Source organism: Narcine bancroftii, chromosome 3 (assembly GCF_036971445.1).
Source record: "Narcine bancroftii isolate sNarBan1 chromosome 3, sNarBan1.hap1, whole genome shotgun sequence".
Taxonomy (NCBI): domain Eukaryota; kingdom Metazoa; phylum Chordata; class Chondrichthyes; order Torpediniformes; family Narcinidae; genus Narcine; species Narcine bancroftii.
Genome location: NC_091471.1, coordinates 181,812,904 through 181,831,052, shown reverse-complemented (window position 1 = coordinate 181,831,052; position 18,149 = coordinate 181,812,904). Strand labels below are relative to the sequence as shown.

Below are 18,149 nucleotides of genomic sequence, written 5' to 3'. Positions count from 1 at the left end.
TTTTACACCCTATTAGTGGAATGTCATCCTGATCTTGTAGATCACAGCAATTTCCTAATTCTACCTTTTCCAGCTGGTTTGAATTGTCTCTTACCTTGGTAGCTGGTACAAAATATACCAATTTATGTCTTACTCCAAAAAGAAATTCATCTAATTTTAGAATTCACTACAATCCCATTGTATGCCTTGACACTGGAGCGATTCCTACTTCTTGATGACTTGGTCAGTATTATCATTCCAAGGGCTTGCTCCCTGTGTCATTAAGGCAGAAACCATGTCTACAGGATGTCCTTTGCTACCTCACTATTGTTTGGGTTTCCCAGCTGTAAAGCAGTCACACTCTCCCATTCCATCTGTACTTTTCTCTAGTGTATGATTATGAAATGGATTAAATTGGTCAGAAATCTTTTACCTTCTATCTGTTCTTGTGTTTTGTAAAATTTGTAGTCATGCACCTACAGGACTTTGGTGTTGCACTGCCACATTTTCTGGACTAGTGATTATCAATTCTACTAACATACTTTTAATTTTTATGCTATTTATGCATAGTATAATTTTCCAGTTAAACAGGTGTAGGGAGCATGAGAAACTGGGCCCATATTGAATCATTGGGATTTCTGACAGGATATTGGCATTTTATTGTACCTAACCTGAGATTCCAAAAACCAGCTCTGTCCAAAGTATTTCAAAAGATATTTATACAGATGAAGAAATCTATCCACTAGTGCTCCTAAAACTTTATGTAATGTATTAGTTCTTTACCCAAAGCTATTTCTTGAACACATTTGTCAGCTAAACTTACGGTGGATTTAAATTAGTAATGAGATACTGAGTAATTACTTGGCTGTTTATTAGTTGTTAGCATCTTTTACAATTTAGCTAATTTTCTTTGATTTGGAAGCTTTCATTGATCTTAAAAATCCAATACATGGATGTTCAGATACTACCACAAATCTAAATTCAGCATTAGTTCTATTTGTATTACTTCTATTTCCTGCAGAATTATTATTTACTTATTGTATCTTGATTGAAAATATTTTCTTTCACCTTCTCATTATGGTCTAAATTCTCACTCAATTGTTTTTGCTTTGCAACTGGTATATTACAACCATATAACAATTACTGCACAGGAACAGGCCATTTTGGCCTTTCTGGACCGCACCAAACTAAGTACTCTCCTCTAGTCCCACCTATCTGCACCCTGCCCATAACCCTCCATTTCCATCCCATCCAATTTTTCATTGAATGACAAAATTGACCCTGCTGCCACTTCTTCTCCTGGAAGCTCATTCCATACAGTCACTTCTCTCTGAGTAAATAAGTGCCCCCTCATGTTACTTCTAAACTTTTGCCCTTTAATTCTTCACTCATGAGGTTCAGTCCCTCCTACTCTCAATGGAAAAAGCCTATCCACATCAACTCTATCTATCCCTCTCATAATCTTAAATACCTCTATCAACCTCTCAATCTTCTATGCTCCAAAAAATAAAGACCTAATTTGCTTAATCTTTCTTTGTAATCTAGATTCTGAAACCCAGGTAACATTTTCATAAATCTTCTCTGCACTCTCTCTACCTTGTGGATCTCCTTCCTATAATTTGGTGACCAGAACTGCACACAGTACTCTAAATGTGGTCTCATCAATGCCTTGAACAGTCTCAACATCACTTCCCAACTCCTATATTCTAGGCCAGCATACTAAAAGCCTTCTTCACCACCCTATCTGCATGAGATTCTACCGTCAGGGAACAATGCACTGTTATTCCTAGATCTTTCTGCTCCATTGCACTCCTCAATGCCCTCCCATTTACTATGTATGTCCTGTTTTGATTATTCCTACCAAAATGAAGCATTTCACACTTATCAGCATTAAACTCCATCTGCCACCTTTCAGCCCACTCTTCTAAGCAGTTCAAATCCATCTGCAATCTTTGAAAACCTTCATTGTCCACAATTCTACCTATTTTAGTATTATCTGCATATTTACTAATCCAATTTACCACCCCATCATCCAGTTCATTAATGTATATGACAAACAGCAAAGGGCCCAATACAGATCCCTGAGGCACACTGCTTATCACTGGGCTCCATCCTGATAAATAGTTATCCACTATGACTCTCTGTCATCTCCTTTCCAGCCACTGTTGAATCCATTTGATTATCTCAAAATTAATACCTAACAGCTGAACCTTCCTAACTAATCTTCCATGTAGAACCTTATTGAAGTCCATAGCTCTACTCTCAACAACATTCCGAGTTACCTCTTCAAAAAAAATTCAACAAGATTGGTCAAACATGACCTTCCATGCACAGATCATTGTTGTGTTCCTGATCAGACCCTGTCTCTCCAGGTACTTGTATATACTATCTATAAGAATGCTTTCCATTAATTTACTTGCCACAGATGTCTTTTCTGCATAGCTTGTGTATGGATTAGTCTGATAATTTTGTCTAGATTATGAAAAACCATTTGAGATTTTGTGTCTAGATTATGAAAAGCCATTTGAGATTTTTTTTAACTTTTATTCAATAAAAAGGTTATCACCCTTCCCCAATGTAATTTGCTCTGGCTATTCCAGAGCAGCAGCATCTACCATTCCTGTGATTTTACAAACAGATTATTGTTGAAAATCTCTTCAAAATTTGAAAATGCTAAGATAGATGACCTGATAATGGTATTGTTGAAAAATCAGGCTCTAATTGTTTTTAATAATTGCGAGATGATAGTGAATTATAATAAATTGTTTTCCTTTATTGGTCTAAATGTAGATTAAAGTATGACTATCAACCAGTATTTGCTGTTTCATGAATTTTTATTACTTAATAGTTTTCTAAGCATTAAAATCTACATGTAGACAAAGCAAAATATTGAATTGGTTTTCGTTATTTTTAGCCTGCTTATCAGAATTTGCGACAGCGAGTGGATAATTTTGTGTCCAATCATCTTGCAAGTCATACATGGAGTCCTCATCTCAACAAGAATCAATTGAGAAATAGTCTTAGACAGATGGTGCTCCAGTAAGTTTTAATGTTTTCTTTGGGTTTTGGGGAGGAAAAATACTGTGGAAAAGTTTAATAAATTTACCATTTTATCTGAACTTCCTTGGAGTTTACTTTTGAGCTGTTAAATTGATAATGGCATAATTTCAAGACAAGTTCAAAATTAGTAGTTTAGAATTTTTTTTTACAAATAATTCATGTTGTAGATGTCCACAAGAAACATGGGTCAACTGTGTTTTTATTTTACTCATGTAAAATTGAATAATTCGATATGATATTTAGGGCAATTACATTATTAGAAGTGCTATCGTAATATTGGGGATGACCTACCTGATCACCTGGGACCACAGTAAAAGTCCTAAAATCCGGACTGCTCAAGGATTGGATCAGTCCAGATTTTCTGGTTTTCTTTCCCCAGATTCTTGGGTAGTAATTTTAAAATTAAAATTTAAGGAGAATATTACAAAACATTTTTTCATATAAAATACAAAGTACAAAAAAAGCAGATATTTTTTCTTGCATTTCAGCGACTTCCATGTCGTTGTTTTTTGCTACTGTGAGTCTGTTGCGCTTGCAGGCAAAAGCTGAGAGTTTTTGAGGTCTGTATTTTCAGGTGGTATGGATTTTTGGCATCTGGATTTTTACTGAAAAGAAAATGTTTTGCCTTTCTGGCTAATATTCACTGTACACTGAGGAAGTTTGTTTCTCAACATTTCCAGAAATTAGCCCCTATGTTTTTGCTTAAATAATTAGAATTTAAAAGCAACTTGTTTGTAGTAAAGTATTTTGTATATTTTAGAGGTTATGCTAAAGGTGACAAGTTGTGGGTGTCACCAACCTTTTTTCCCCACCCATTTAATTTGATGGTTTGTACTTCTTTAACTTAACCAAAGTAGTACAAGGTAGGAAATTTCAATCCCTCAATGAAAATCCATGCTGCTGTTCCTCCTGGGCTCACTCAGTCCTGAATGCATTTCTAATTTTGCCCTACATAAATTTGTGTTCATTCCAAAACACTGTTCCAGCTTAACTTGCACCAGGTCTTGTTCACCTCCTCCAACTTCTACTTGTTGACATGCCATGATTTTTTTTTAAACTCTTAACATTGGCCATAATTAAACTAATGGAATACATAGAGTCCATATTTCGTAAACCTTTTCCTGGAACCACCACATTGATGCAACCCTGAAAAAGGCACACCAAGACCTCGACTTTCTCAAGAGTCTGAAGAGATTTGGCATGTTGTCGAATGCACTAGCCAACTTATTTTGTACACTCCCCAGGAATGCAGAAGGTACCGAACATAACCAGGTCCATCTCAAGCTCTGACCTCCCATTTGTTGAATGGATCAACATGAAGTACTACCTCATAAAAGCAGTGAGCAACAAAAAGTACCCCATCACCCTGGTGGTGTGTGTGTAAAACTAGTTCAATGGGTCCCAAGGGCAACAAATCCGAACACCGGCCGGCTGATTGAACAGTGGTTTTTATTTACGTGTGTAGTGGAGTCGCAACAGGGATAATTGACACACACACACTCAGCTGATTAAACACACTTACAACCACTTGCAGATAGAAAGCTTTATAACCAACTTAAAACATATGATGCCTGCCATCTGTTGATATTTCTAGCAGGCACGGCTCTTAACTAAACTAGGGTCAGTACTTTCGAGACACACAATACTACACTTCCCAACACTTTTCTGTGCACACCTTACCAATGACTCTCCAGGGTTGCCCGCAGTTCCCAACCTGGAGAGGACCTAGGGTTATTATCCAGAAGAAAAGAGGAAGATGGGTCACACGTGGTGAGCTTTATAGTGCCGTCAGCTGGAGAGAGTGGCCCAGGTGTTAGAGGCAATTAAAGGAGCCATGGCCTGCTGTCCATTGACCTGTGAGCAAGCCTTGACCTTGATTGGCAAGTGAAGTAGCTTCTGAGTTGGTTCCAGGCAGAGAGGTCCATGACCCTCTGCACTCTACATTCTCACCAGGTTTCAGACAGAGATCACATGACCCTCTGCAATTCACACGACCTGATCACAATCTTACCTTCAAAGAGAACTTGCAGAAGTCTGAAGACCAACACCTCCAAGTTCAAGACAGTTTGTTTCTGGCATCTAAGGGGCTCTTGAATCTCTCTTTGTTAAACTTATACAGACTGTTCCGATACCACAAAAGGGTCACTTTTTTTGTACTTAGATTACTCTGAATAGTTATTATCTATCTTCTATCTCTCTTTAATTTAATTATGTACACTATTGTAATTGGTTTTTTTTTTACTTTTACAAAGTACATGTTTGGCTGCAACAAATAAGAATTTTGGTGCATATGTACAACATATAATGCATATGGCAATAAACTTAAACCTCAAGATTAATGATAAAATCTTTAAAAATTTATTGGACAATTTGCATAAAGTCAGATTTCCATAAATCTTCTATACTCAGCCTTGGAGTCTTGCTAATCTTTAGAAGATTAGAAGTAATTTGAAAAATCTTAACATTTTATCTTGCCTCCAAATCTACTACTTTGTGCATTCATCTACAAGTGTGGATAAGTGTTCTGTTCACATTGTTAGATTCTCCACTTAAATACATGTTAATGTCATTGCTGCCACTTAATTAAGTTTCTATCCTTCTGTCATGCTATCTCTTCCATGGTTGTGGCCTCACTTTAAAGCATCATTCAAAATCAACTCCTCGGACAACACTTTCGTCTTTCTTCAGCACTGTGCCAACCCTGGAGGAAAGCAATGAAACTGCAGCTGACACTGATAAATACTGACCTAGTTAAAGAAAACCTACAAGGACTATATAGAAGTAAACTGCAAATTTGTGGATAAATCTTGAACTTCTAAACGTTACTTTTGTTTCTCCTTGCAGAGAAACATTTTGATACTTTTTTCATCACTTATCAAATCAGTAATTTGAAGCTTCAAATGTTCAATTCATTTTAAAAATAAACTCTTTTTAAAATAATATATAACAGTTTTTTTAATTGAATTGCAGATCAGGTATGCTGGAGGCAGGCGTCGACAGGATAATTTCTCAAGTTGTGGATCCAAAGATTAATCATATATTTCGGCCTCAGGTTGAGAAAGCTGTTCATGAGTTTTTAGAAACTGCAGATCGAAAAGAGGAACCTGCTTCGGTAAACATATCTCAGAACTCTGAGAAACAAGAACCAACTACTCCAGGTACCATTTGAAATTAGTTCATATGACACGCCTGTCCATGGCCTAAACCACTATCAAGTTCAGTCTACCCACAAGTTGTATTCCCTCTCTGCAATATCCAACCAGATGACGCTAATATAGACCTCCATTTTTCATTAATATCGCCCCTCCTGAGATTTCTTCCCTATTCCTTCCTCCAGCTCCTCGCTCCCTTCCCTTGCTTTGATTAAAGAGCTATCTTTCATAGTTCTCTGCCCACTATCATTCTCATATTCCTTCTCTTCTATCCTCCCACATGTAACCAGGCATGTCATCTTACTTTTGCTCTAGCTGCTTCATCTCAACACCCCTCCTCTTTATTCAGGCATCTACCTGATTTTATTTGCATTCCTGAAGAAGGACTTGGGTTCGAAACATCAACTGCCTTTAGGCTTTCTATGAATGCTGTGTGACTTGCTGAGTTTCTCCACACTTTTGTGTACTGTCCTAGACCCCAGCATCTGCATTTTCTTGTTCATCAGGATTTGAAGTGGTGTGCCAAATGGTCTGTTTTTTTGCTGTGCATTTTATAATCGATGCCGGACACCCATATCTATCAGGATATATTTTCTACCCTTTGTACAAGATACTGATCATATGTCATTTGGAACAGAAGAATTTAATGTAAGCTCTTCCATATAGAAGAGAAAGCATTCTAAAAGCAAAAATGCTGTAAAATATAAGGACTAGTCCATTTTTTAATTGGTTGTTTAATGGCATAGAAGATGAAATGGGCCAACTTTGAGAGATCAGTTTGTATTTCTAATAGTTTCAGGTTCAAAATCAATATTTTCCAAAAATGGTATTGTTAGATAATCTTAATCTTTTTTGTATGTCATGATCTTGATCTAATTACATTTTTAGGTGTGACAAATCAGGATTTTGCAATAAAATTAAAGGAAGCCATCAGCACTCATTATTATTAAAGAGGAAATTCAACAGGCAGCAACCATCAGCGCAGCTTAACTGTGGAAACTGAGAAGTCAGTGAAGGAAACTAGTTATTCATTCTTGAGATGCAGATTTTGTTGGCAAAGTAAATATTGTGTGTAGCCATGACTACCGTTGAAGTCTGTTTGTGTGGGAAATTATTCCCGCAGCATTCTTGCTTCAGGAGTTCCCATTTTTAGTACATGACTTGAGTTTGGAGGTAGTGATATCTTGGCTGTTTGAGAATGTTGCAGTACGGTATTGGCCCTTTAGCCCACGCCTTTGTTCTGGCTGATGTAAGTCTCCTACACGGCAGTCTCTTCTTCTTTGGCTTGGCTTCGCGGATTTATGGAGGGGTAATGTCCACGTCAGCTGCAGGCTCATTTGTCCGACGCGGGACAGGCAGACACAGTTGCAAAGGAAAATTGGTGGGTTGGGGTTGGGTTTTTCCTCCTTTGTCTTTTGTCAGTGAGGTGGCCTCTGCAGTCTTCTTCAAAGGAGGTTGCTGCCCGCCGAACTGTGAGGCGCCAAGATGCACAGTTTGAGGCGAGATCAGCCCACTGGCGGTGGTCAATGTGGCAGGCACCAAGAGATTTCTTTAGGCAGTCCTTGTACCTCTTCTTTGGTGCACCTCTGTCTCGGTAGCCAGTGGAGAGCTCGCCATAGAACACGATCTTGGGAAGGCGATGGTCCTCCATTCTGGAGACGTGACCTACCTAGCGCAGTCTAATCCTTCGCTAACTCACACCCATAAACCTCCATTGTTCTTACATTCATGTGCCTATCTAAGAGTCTTTTAAATGTCCCTATTGTATCAGTCTCCACTACCACCCCCCAGCATGCATTGCAGGCACTCACCACTCTGTGTGTTTATATTAAAAAAAAACTCATCTTGCTATTGTTGCCCTGGGAAATAGGTTCTGGCTGTCCCCCTATCTATCTTCTCATCTTATCCGTCCTCTTTCCAAAGAGAAAAACCCAGGCACTGTCAACCTTGGTTTATAAGACATATTCTCCAATCTAGAAAACATCTTGGTAAATCTCCTCTGCGCAGTCTGTAAAGCTTGTATGTCTTTCCTGAATTTGGCAGCTTGGTTAGTATGGCAGTTAGTGCAAAGCTATTATTGATCCAGCTGCGCTGGGTGGGTCACGTCTCCAGAATGGAGGACCATCGCCTTCCCAAGATCGTGTTATATGGCGAGCTCTCCACTGGCCACCGTGACAGAGGTGCACCAAAGAAAAGGTACAAGGACTGCCTAAAGAAATCTCTTGGTGCCTGCCACATTGACCACCGCCAGTGGGCTGATATCGCCTCAAACTGTGCATCTTGGCGCCTCACAGTTTGGCGGGCAGCAACCTCCTTTGAAGAAGACCGCAGAGCCTACCTCACTGACAAAAGGCAAAGGAGGAAAAACCCAACACCCAACCCCAACCAACCAATTTTCCCCTGCAGCCGCTGCAACCGTGTCTGCCTGTCCCGCATCGGACTTGTCAGCCACAAACGAGCCTGCAGCTGACGTGGACTTTTACCCCCTCCATAAATCTTCGTCCGCGAAGCCAAGCCAAAGAAGAAAGAAGATTATTTTGGCAGCGACCTGGGTTCCAATCTGGCATCAACTGTAGGGAGTTTGTATGTTCTCCCCATATCTGCCTCAGTTTTCTTTAGGTGTTTCGATTTCCTCCAACCCTCCAAAACGTATGGCGTTGTAGGTTAATTTGGGTATAATTTTCTCGCACCAACCCTCTTTTCAATCTTCTTCAGCATGATGCTGAACCAAGCCATGAAAGACCCCAACAATGAAGACGCTGTTTACATCCGGTACCGCACGGATGGCAGTCTCTTCAATCTGAGGCGCCTGCAAGCTCACACCAAGACACAAGAAATACTTGTCCGTGAACTACTCTTTGCAGACGATGCCGCTTTAGTTGCACATTCAGAGCCAGCTCTTCAGCACTTGACGTCCTGCTTTGCGGAAACTGCCAAAATGTTTGGCCTGGAAGTCAGCCTGAAGAAAACTGAGGTCCTCCATCAGCCAGCTCCCCACCATGACTACCAGCCACCCCACATCTCCATCGGGCACACAAAACTCAAAACGGTCAACCAGTTTACCTATCTCGGCTGCACCATTTCATCAGATGCAAGGATCGACAATGAGATAGACAACAGACTCGCCAAGGCAAATAGCGCCTTTGGAAGACTACACAAAAGAGTCTGGAAAAACAACCAACTGAAAAACCTCACAAAGATAAGCGTATACAGAGCCGTTGTCATACCCACACTCCTGTTCGGCTCCGAATCATGGGTCCTCTACCGGCACCACCTACGGCTCCTAGAACGCTTCCACCAGCGTTGTCTCCGCTCCATCCTCAACATCCATTGGAGCGCTTACATCCCTAACGTCGAAGTACTCGAGATGGCAGAGGTCGACAGCATCCACGCTGCTGAAGATCCAGCTGAGCTGGATGGGTCACGTCTCCAGAATGGAGGACCATCGCCTTCCCAAGATCGTGTTATATGGCGAGCTCTCCACTGGCCACCGTGACAGAGGTGCACCAAAGAAAAGGTACAAGGACTGCCTAAAGAAATCTCTTGGTGCCTGCCACATTGACCACTGCCAGTGGGCTGATAACGCCTCAAACCGTGCATCTTGGCGCCTCACAGTTTGGCGGGCAGCAACCTCCTTTGAAGAAGACCGCAGAGCCCACCTCACTGACAAAAGGCAAAGGAGGAAAAACCCAACACCCAACCCCAACCAACCAATTTTCCCCTGCAACCGCTGCAATCGTGTCTGCCTGTCCCGCATCGGACTTGTCAGCCACAAACGAGCCTGCAGCTGATGTGGACTTTTTACCCCCTCCATAAATCTTCGTCCGCGAAGCCAAGCCAAGATAGTTAAATAAAATTTCAAAAAAAAATTAGACCTGAATGCAAAACTCCAAGTATGGTCTAACTAGGATTTTATAAAGATGCAACATGATGACAGCTCTTTAATTCAATCCACCGTGTATTGAAGTCCAGCACACAATATGCCATCTTATCCACCCTATCAACTTGCATGGCAACCTTGACGAACCAATCCCCAAGATCTCTGTTTCTCCCACTGTTAAGAATCCTTCTATTAACCACGTACTCCACCTTCAAGTTTGACCTTCCAAACTTATCCAGACGGAACTCCATTTGTCACTTCTCTGCCTAAATCTTCATCAAGTCTGTAATCCTGTTGTAACCTGCGACAAACCTCTACACCAGGGGTGTCAAACTCAAATTCACGGAGGGCCAAAATTAAAAACTTGGACTAAGTCGAGGGCCAAACTAAATATTTATTGAAAATTTTGAACAACATCTGCATGTTTTCTCTTCTTTCAACATATGTAATGTTAAACTTTAGGATATAACTTTAGGAGGATAATGTTACAAGTCAGGAGTAGGTAGCTCAAGTTCACCCATTGCTTGACCTGAGGGAAACATATTTGGTCCCTGTGGAGATGTAGTCAGCATTCACAGGCTGTGTCCATTTTGGCCTGCATCAGGACTCATCATTTCCTGCTCACTCCTCAGGCTCTAGGCCTCTATTCACCCTCAACCCACCATCCCTCTACCTGACCAGTCCTTTACCCAACCTTTACTCACCCCTCACTCTACTCGTTCTGCCTCTACCCACCCCAACCTATACACGCCCCTCTACTGCCTCTCCCCTCAACCTGTTCCTCCCTCTACCCATCTCTCACCCTCTAATCACCCCTCCCCTACTCACCCTGCCCCTCCCCTTTTACCTCTTCCCTATCCATCCCTCCTTCTACTCATCCCTCCCTCTAACTGCCCCTCGCACCACCATAACTTTCCCTGCCCATTACTCCTCACCTACACCCTCTGCCCACCCCTGCTTACCCACCCACTCAGGCCCAGCGCACTGCCGATCAGCCTTTGCAGACAGCCACCATCTCTCTTCATGTGCAGGGCCAAACCAGCTGTCCCTGGGGTCCGCGGGGGTGCAAGCGCTGAAGTCCGTGGCGACCGGGAGAAGTGCGCTCGCGCTGTGGAAGGGCCGTCCGGTGCCAGTCGCGCGGGGCCCGTGCTGCCCGGGGGCCATGCGCTGCCCGTCGCGCCGACAGGAAATCACAGGCGCTCGCCCATCCGCCGCACCGCTCGACAGGTGGGAGAAGTGACTGGTTGTGCGGGGAGCCTTCCAACTGGCTTGCCGGCTGATGACATCGACAGACTTCTCGTGTTACAATTTCTCGTGTTACAATGGGGAAGGATGTGCAATGAAGGGGGAGGATGGTGGGGGTGACATTACCAAAAAACAGCATCGGCTCTCGCTGCAGGGCGGGCCACCTCTAATACATTTTTGAAATGATCTTGCGGGCCAAATATAATTATATCGCGGGCCAAATTTGGCCCATGGGCCAGAGTTTGACATGTGTGCTCTACACCATCCACAATGCCTCTAACCTTCATGCCATCTGAAAACTTACTGACCCTCCACTCTACTTCGATTTTGTTGTTGAAGATGGTAGAGACCCCATGTTTGTAGGGTGCTCCCAAAGGAGCCTTTTCAAGTTGCAGAAGCACTCTTTGGATACAAACTGATGCACCCATGTTGTTCAAATAAAGCATATTCCTTTGATCTTGATGTTAGGTTGTTTGAGTTTTTTTAGAATTGCAAGTGCTGCATATTTCATGAGGCATCTTAAGCCGCTTTCAGGTGGAATCGTCTGGAGAATGCGGCTCTGAAGCGGCTGCGGCGTTCCTGCAAAGGAACATTCAGTTGGCAGCGCTGAAGGGGGTGTTCTGCCACCTGAAAGGTCTGAAGCTGGGAGAGGGACTGTAAAGCACACGCCGGCTCCTGAGTCCGGGCAAGGGCAGCCGTCTGACAGCTGGCCTCCCCGCAGTCCGTCCGCCCCAGCCCCGCAGTTCCCCCGCCAAGGGACTGTCAGGCAGTGGGGAGTTGGGTCGCCAGCTGACTGTCATCAGCCCACCCCCTGCTCGGCATCTGAAAGCTGCTAGCAGCTTTGCCTGTGCTGCTTTCAGGTGCAATGGGGGATTCTCGGAGCAGGATATGATACCTACAGGAGCAGGGTTAGGTAGGTAAACCCCCTGGCCTGGTTCTCCACTTTCAGGTGGCCATCCGACAGCCACATAGGAGTACAGTAGGCGGCTTTACAGTCGGGTATTTGGCCACCTGAAAGTGGCTTCAGAGTTTGAGCTAGTTTGAATGCCAAGGATTTACGATTAATTGCCCTCAGCAAGATGCCTCTGACCTATTTTTGAAATTTGTATTTACTTGTCCAGTTACATTTTTGGTTCATGTTATTTGCTGTGTTATTGCTGGTAATTCTGGTGATGCTGTTGAATGTCAAAGATAGTAAATATAAGTCTGAATTTTAGATTCTTATTGTGTGTCTGTTGTGTGGCATATATAATGCATGCCACTTAATTGGCAAAAGCTGAATGTCCACAGGCTGTGCTATATACAGACATACTCCATTGTCTGAGAAGTTACAAATTGCTGAAACACAAAAGGCCTGATATTTTTTGTGTGCATTTTAGTCGAAAACCTCACTGGTTGATTTAACAGTTCTGTATTAGAATGAAAGAACGATACAAAGTCATCAGCATATATTACCCACTTCCAACACATCAACAACATAACCGTGCAGTGATATTTTGGGAACTCATTGATTAGTGGAGCTAATCAATAGATAAAAATTCCTCCATCTTTTCAGAGACTTCAATTTTACTTTTTGAAGCTAAATTTCATCTAAGGCTACTTTCATGTCAACGGTAATCATAATTCAGCTTGCATCCAATATTTTGTAGGGTTTTTTGGAACTTTTGAATCAAGACCCTGAAACTGTTGAGGGTCACGGAAGCTATTGTGTAGAATCAACGTTGAAATTATGCATATTAGAATAGTGTAATGCAGTATATTGATAATTGTTTAAAATTCTTTTCCAGGAACAGCAGTACCGTATTTTGATATGGTTACATCACACTTTATTTTCAATTTGCAGGCACTTCTTCCAGTTGCCCTAATGCAAGCAAAGCTAATGATGCTCTTTCTATCCTGGATACAATAACCTCTCTTAATCAGGAAGCTAGTGCTGCTAGGTCTACAGTCGAAAATTCATTTGGTAAAAATTATGAAAAGAATTCTAAGAAGACCTCCACAACAGAAATCAAATCAAGTTTTGATCTTGGACTAGAGCAAGATCACATTGCTGAAGATACTGAAAAAATTGTATTAGAAGTCAAAATGGATGATCCAAAGTTTTATTCCAAGTCAGAAGGATCAATAAACGTTTTGACATCTTTGAAAGATTTTGAGGATAGGCATGAAAACATTGAGACTGTTATGGAAAATATAGAAGATTTGAATGAAAGAAATGATAAAAGAGATAAAGATATAATAAAAAATGAACAACTTTCAAAGAATGACAGAAAAGGAAAAAGAAAAGACACTGTATCTGTGCGACATATCTCTGGAAATCTAACTGCGGAACAGGCAGCCAAGGAAAACTTAAAGAAAGGTACTGAGAAAACTTTGTGGGCCTAGCTTTAAGTAAGCATCTAGTCCTAATTACTCAGTGATTTTGTGCAAAGGATGAGAGGTGTGTTTTTGATGGAATATGAATTATTTCAACAAACAAGCTGATCAAAATGCATTGCATATTTTTTGTTTTCAAGAATATGGAGATTATTCTTGGCTTTGATTGGAGTTCAACTTTTTTAATTGTTAATATTGTACAGTAATTGTTCTGTATGGTTCTTAACCTAGTTAAATATTTGAGTCTTTCTTTATCTATACTTCTAAAATGCCCCGACTTTTGTTCTGTAGTATGATATAGATTTTAAATTCCTTCAGCAAAGCTGTGATGTGATTTGTTTTGAATATCTTAAAGACAAGAGTCAGGGTGTGAGATGGGCAAAAACTGTGATGCGTAAATAGAAATAACATTTTGGAATATACTACTTTTTGTTTAAAGATTAAGGTGTACAGTTTTAAAAGTAGTGTGACAAAAGCTTGAATAGGAATGATGATTAGAGGGCAGAAAACAAGCTGGTTGACTGTTTTGCCATGAGTTGTAATGATGACGTAGTCCAACTACCATTTTTAGAATTCTATTTAGATATAGGTAAGCGGACTGCAAGGCAGAACAATATATTGGATTGCTAAAGAGTTACAGACAAACGGACAATTGTATCTTTGGGGAGAGATTGAAAGCAAAAAAGTGAAACAAAATGCATTGGAGACTACTCAAATTGTGGCAGTGATTCTGACCTCCGTATATTCCCTTCCATGTATCAATCTTCAGAATATTTTCTGGAAGATTCTGACTTTGAAGGCCTGAGTGACATCACTGTTAGTTCTGTCCATACCAGTGATCTTTCCTCTTTTGAGGAGGAGGAAGAGGAAGAAGAGGAGGGCGAAGTTTCAACTTCTGAAAGCACTGATGAAGTCGAAGAGCAAAGTTTTGAAGGTACTACATTATTTTTCAAATTTGTGCCAGATCCTAACAATAATATTAAACTAACATTTTAATTACACACCAATGTAATCTGAATCTGCCACTGTATAAGGAGTGTGTCTGTTTTCTCTGTGTTTGTGTAGGTTTCCCTGTGCCTATGTGGGTTTGCTGATTTCCTTGCATCTTCCAAAGATGTATGGGGTCAATAGGTTAAATAGTCACATGGGTGTACTTAGGCTGCATGGGCTTGTGGGCTGGAAGGGTCTGTCACTGTGTTGTATCTCTAAATTTAAAAGTTGTCTCGTGAATACTTTTCTCCCCATAATTCCTTGTAATATCACTTTAGCAATAAGATTTAGTGTCATACAGTGCATATTTCATTAAAAGTACAATAATGCATCTTGAAGTTTACAGGTGCACACTGTACAGCTATTCTTTTGAACACAGTATTGATCTAGTTGTCCCTTGGCACTATCCTGATGTTGACTTAAATGCTCGTCATTGAAGTAGTGGATAACTGAACTTGTACAGTTTTGCTATATTCTTTGAGGTACTGTATCTGGTGTCAATGCTGCACAGTTGCTCACCAAAAGGAGGTGTAAGGCTCCCCTTCCATCCGATAGCCTGCAGGTCATGGTGTAGAACCTGTTTAGCCTCCCAATCAGGGTCACGTAAAGACATGGATTGCAGATGGTGGATGGTTTTAACAAACAGATTCTACAAATTTGAATTTATGATTGTGAAATTAAAATCGCTGGGCAGATGAATGAGGGATTCCTGGAAGGGAATGGGAAACCACTTCAATATTTTTCCCTTGTATAATCATGAACTCATCATCGACTACAGTTGACGCCTTCATCAAAGGAGAACGGGGGAGGCAACAACTACAATTCAGAAGGTCAGAGATCGTAACGGATGGAGAGATATGATTGCCCAAGCTGAATGGCAAGGCACCTGAATGAATGAGCACTGTTTAAATCTAGAAGCCATTGTAATTGCTTAAAAAAAGCAAGTATATGAACAATAAATAGGTAGGATTTTAATTATTTCTTGTAAAATCTAGAAAAAACTTTGACAATATAATAATGTTTTCACGTAAGACAAAACTTTTAAAGTTGAGAATTCTTGGTTCCTGAAATTAATATTTTCTAAAAGAGGCCAGACTCCAGAGTCATTTTTTATTGTCAGCAAAATTATGTATTAGTTGGAACTGAGAATATTAAAATTTAAAATTGTTCAGTGGAATTAAACAGCATGTTGTATGTGTATATATGCATGATTGGGTCCTTCTCTTCATTGCTCAAACCAATATACAAAATGTCATCATCTCTGACTTCTCTTCCCTACTAATCCATGTCTTTAACCACTTGCATAAGCTGATGCCAACTCTCCTCTCATGGAACTTACAAACTTTGCTTGTAATTTGTCCATTACCTTTGCTGCTTCCCATTTGCTGCCTTTGAGTTGCAACTCAAACTTATTCTAATGCTCTTTATTTCCTGCTTTGCTTTGTTGAAACTCTTCATGTAAACTATGCTCCTGCTTCCCCTTCATACAATCAATCATCCATATCCTCTCAATTCCATCGATCCTTGTAAGCTTCTTTTCCACTGCAATTCAGTCTTCCTGTCATCCTCCAAAAAAAATAAATCAGTGTACATGGTTTCTGCATTTTCATGTTTAAATCCTTCAACTGGGTTTTGAAGCCATCATACTAATAAGATGACAAACAAAAAGGAGAGCACATTGCGCTGAAAGTATTGGGACCTCAAGCTATAGTAGGGCTAAGTGAGTTGGCTGAGGTAAACTGTGTTGAGGTGTGTAGGAATTTCTTCTGGCAGAAGCTGGTTAATCTGAATTTTTTTCTACCCCAGGGGTGGTGAAGGCTGGGTCATTGGCATATTTTATTATTTTGAAATTGATGGCTTTGGGAACTGGAATAAGAGATGAGGCCTGGAGCAGATGAAGTAGGTATGAGGAGCTGTGTGGCTTCCTGTTTCTGTTTACTTCTTTCAAAATGGTTTGTAACAGAGCCATTGGATATTGTGTGACTGTGTTAATGATACACTATGTCATTCATCTCTGGTTGCCTGAAATCTTTTATAGTTGACTACATCATCCTCTACAAGCATTCTGTCATTCATCTAACTGGTTGGAATTGTCTTTGACCAGATTCGATTTTGTCAATCAAATTATAACCACTGAATTATCTGCAGTGGTTATTCCTTCTTGCAAAGTTGCCTTGAGTTGTCCCAAAATCATTTTTTCTGTCTCGTAACTATTTCTTATTAATGTACTGCTTTTGGTGGCATCAAAAGCACAGGATTTTTCAGTTTTCCATCACCTTCACTGTTATTTCTGCACTTTTCTGACCTGGTTGCCATTTTTCACATAAAGATGAGGTTATTGAAAGCTCAACCTTGTGCTTTGATTTGAATAAAATTTTCCACTTGCTGAAATGCACTGACTCTCAGCCCCACTGTGTTTCACCTCTTGTACTTTTTGCTGCATATCTTCTTTGCCGTACCTTATCACGATTAAAGAATTCCGAATATTTGCTTTTATCATCTCTCCAATTATATTCACTGCATTATCCCTATGCACCATGTATGTATCGCCTTCAAGGTATTATACTTCCTCCTGTCCATTCTCCCAGTTTCTCCTTCTTTGGTAACTGCTCACATGACCAGACTTTATGTACAAGTGGCTCTGAGATGCCCTTCTTAAAATCATGATTGACAGGGTATTTTACTCTTTGTTTATTTCCTGCATCTACTCTGGTGTCCAAGCCATGGCAAAAATAGAAATCTCCTGTTTTTTTTTTTACCTTCCACCCCACCAGCCTTCACAATATCTGATAAATTCAACTAGATTCCGCTGTAGCTCGTGTTTCTTACCGTACTCTCCTTGAGATTGCTGACTTTCCCTCATTCCGTACCTGTTTCCTCAGGTTTATGTGCAGGTCTTCAGTGACATCTTATGCTTAATGTTAAGTCAGCAATGCAAAAAATGTTGTGCTGTAGCTGTAATTGCATACAAAAAGCAATTGTTAGGAATGTATTCAATATAGGTTTCTTCTAATTGAATAAAAACTAAATATTTCAGGTTGCAAGTCTAAACCTGATGAAATATCTATTTAAACAGACCCATAGGATTGGCAGCTCAACTTAAATATACCAAAAAGTTTGTGCTTCAGCAAAATAACAGTAAATTGTGTTCCAAATATAGAACTAAGAAAATAGACTGAAGAAACTAAAGCCAAAATCTAGTCAACTAAGATTTTTATTAAACATTTACTCTTTTTAGAAACAGATACAAATTTGGAAAGTAATGCAGAAGAACAAAAGGAAGGTAAAGCAAGACCTGGGCGTCATCCCTATGTCCACAAGCCTTTCCTATATTCAAAGTACTATAATGATTCGGATGATGAAGAAACTGTAGTTCAACATCGACAATCAGTTGTAAGTTGGAGCTGTTTTCTTACTATTCCTAATGTTCTGATGTTTTGAATTTCAAATTTGGGTGTGGAAATTAT

At 40.5% G+C, this 18,149-nt stretch overlaps 1 protein-coding gene across 8 annotated transcripts in view; it reads left to right on the top strand.

Moving 5' to 3' along the window:
* bod1l1 (biorientation of chromosomes in cell division 1-like 1) overlaps positions 1 to 18,149 on the top strand; it is a 63,258-nt gene that overhangs the window by 8,536 nt on the left and 36,573 nt on the right. For all 8 annotated transcript variants that reach the window (XR_011353979.1, XR_011353978.1, XM_069926012.1 and 5 more), the window contains 5 exons: positions 2,894 to 3,018; positions 6,010 to 6,197; positions 13,160 to 13,675; positions 14,462 to 14,626; positions 17,921 to 18,075. Coding sequence is in view for 6 of the 8 variants with exons in the window: in XM_069926010.1 (XP_069782111.1) it covers positions 2,894 to 3,018; positions 6,010 to 6,197; positions 13,160 to 13,675; positions 14,462 to 14,626; positions 17,921 to 18,075 (1,149 nt within the window). In the remaining 2 variants the exon portion in view is untranslated. The remainder of the gene's footprint in view (positions 1 to 2,893; positions 3,019 to 6,009; positions 6,198 to 13,159; positions 13,676 to 14,461; positions 14,627 to 17,920; positions 18,076 to 18,149) is intronic.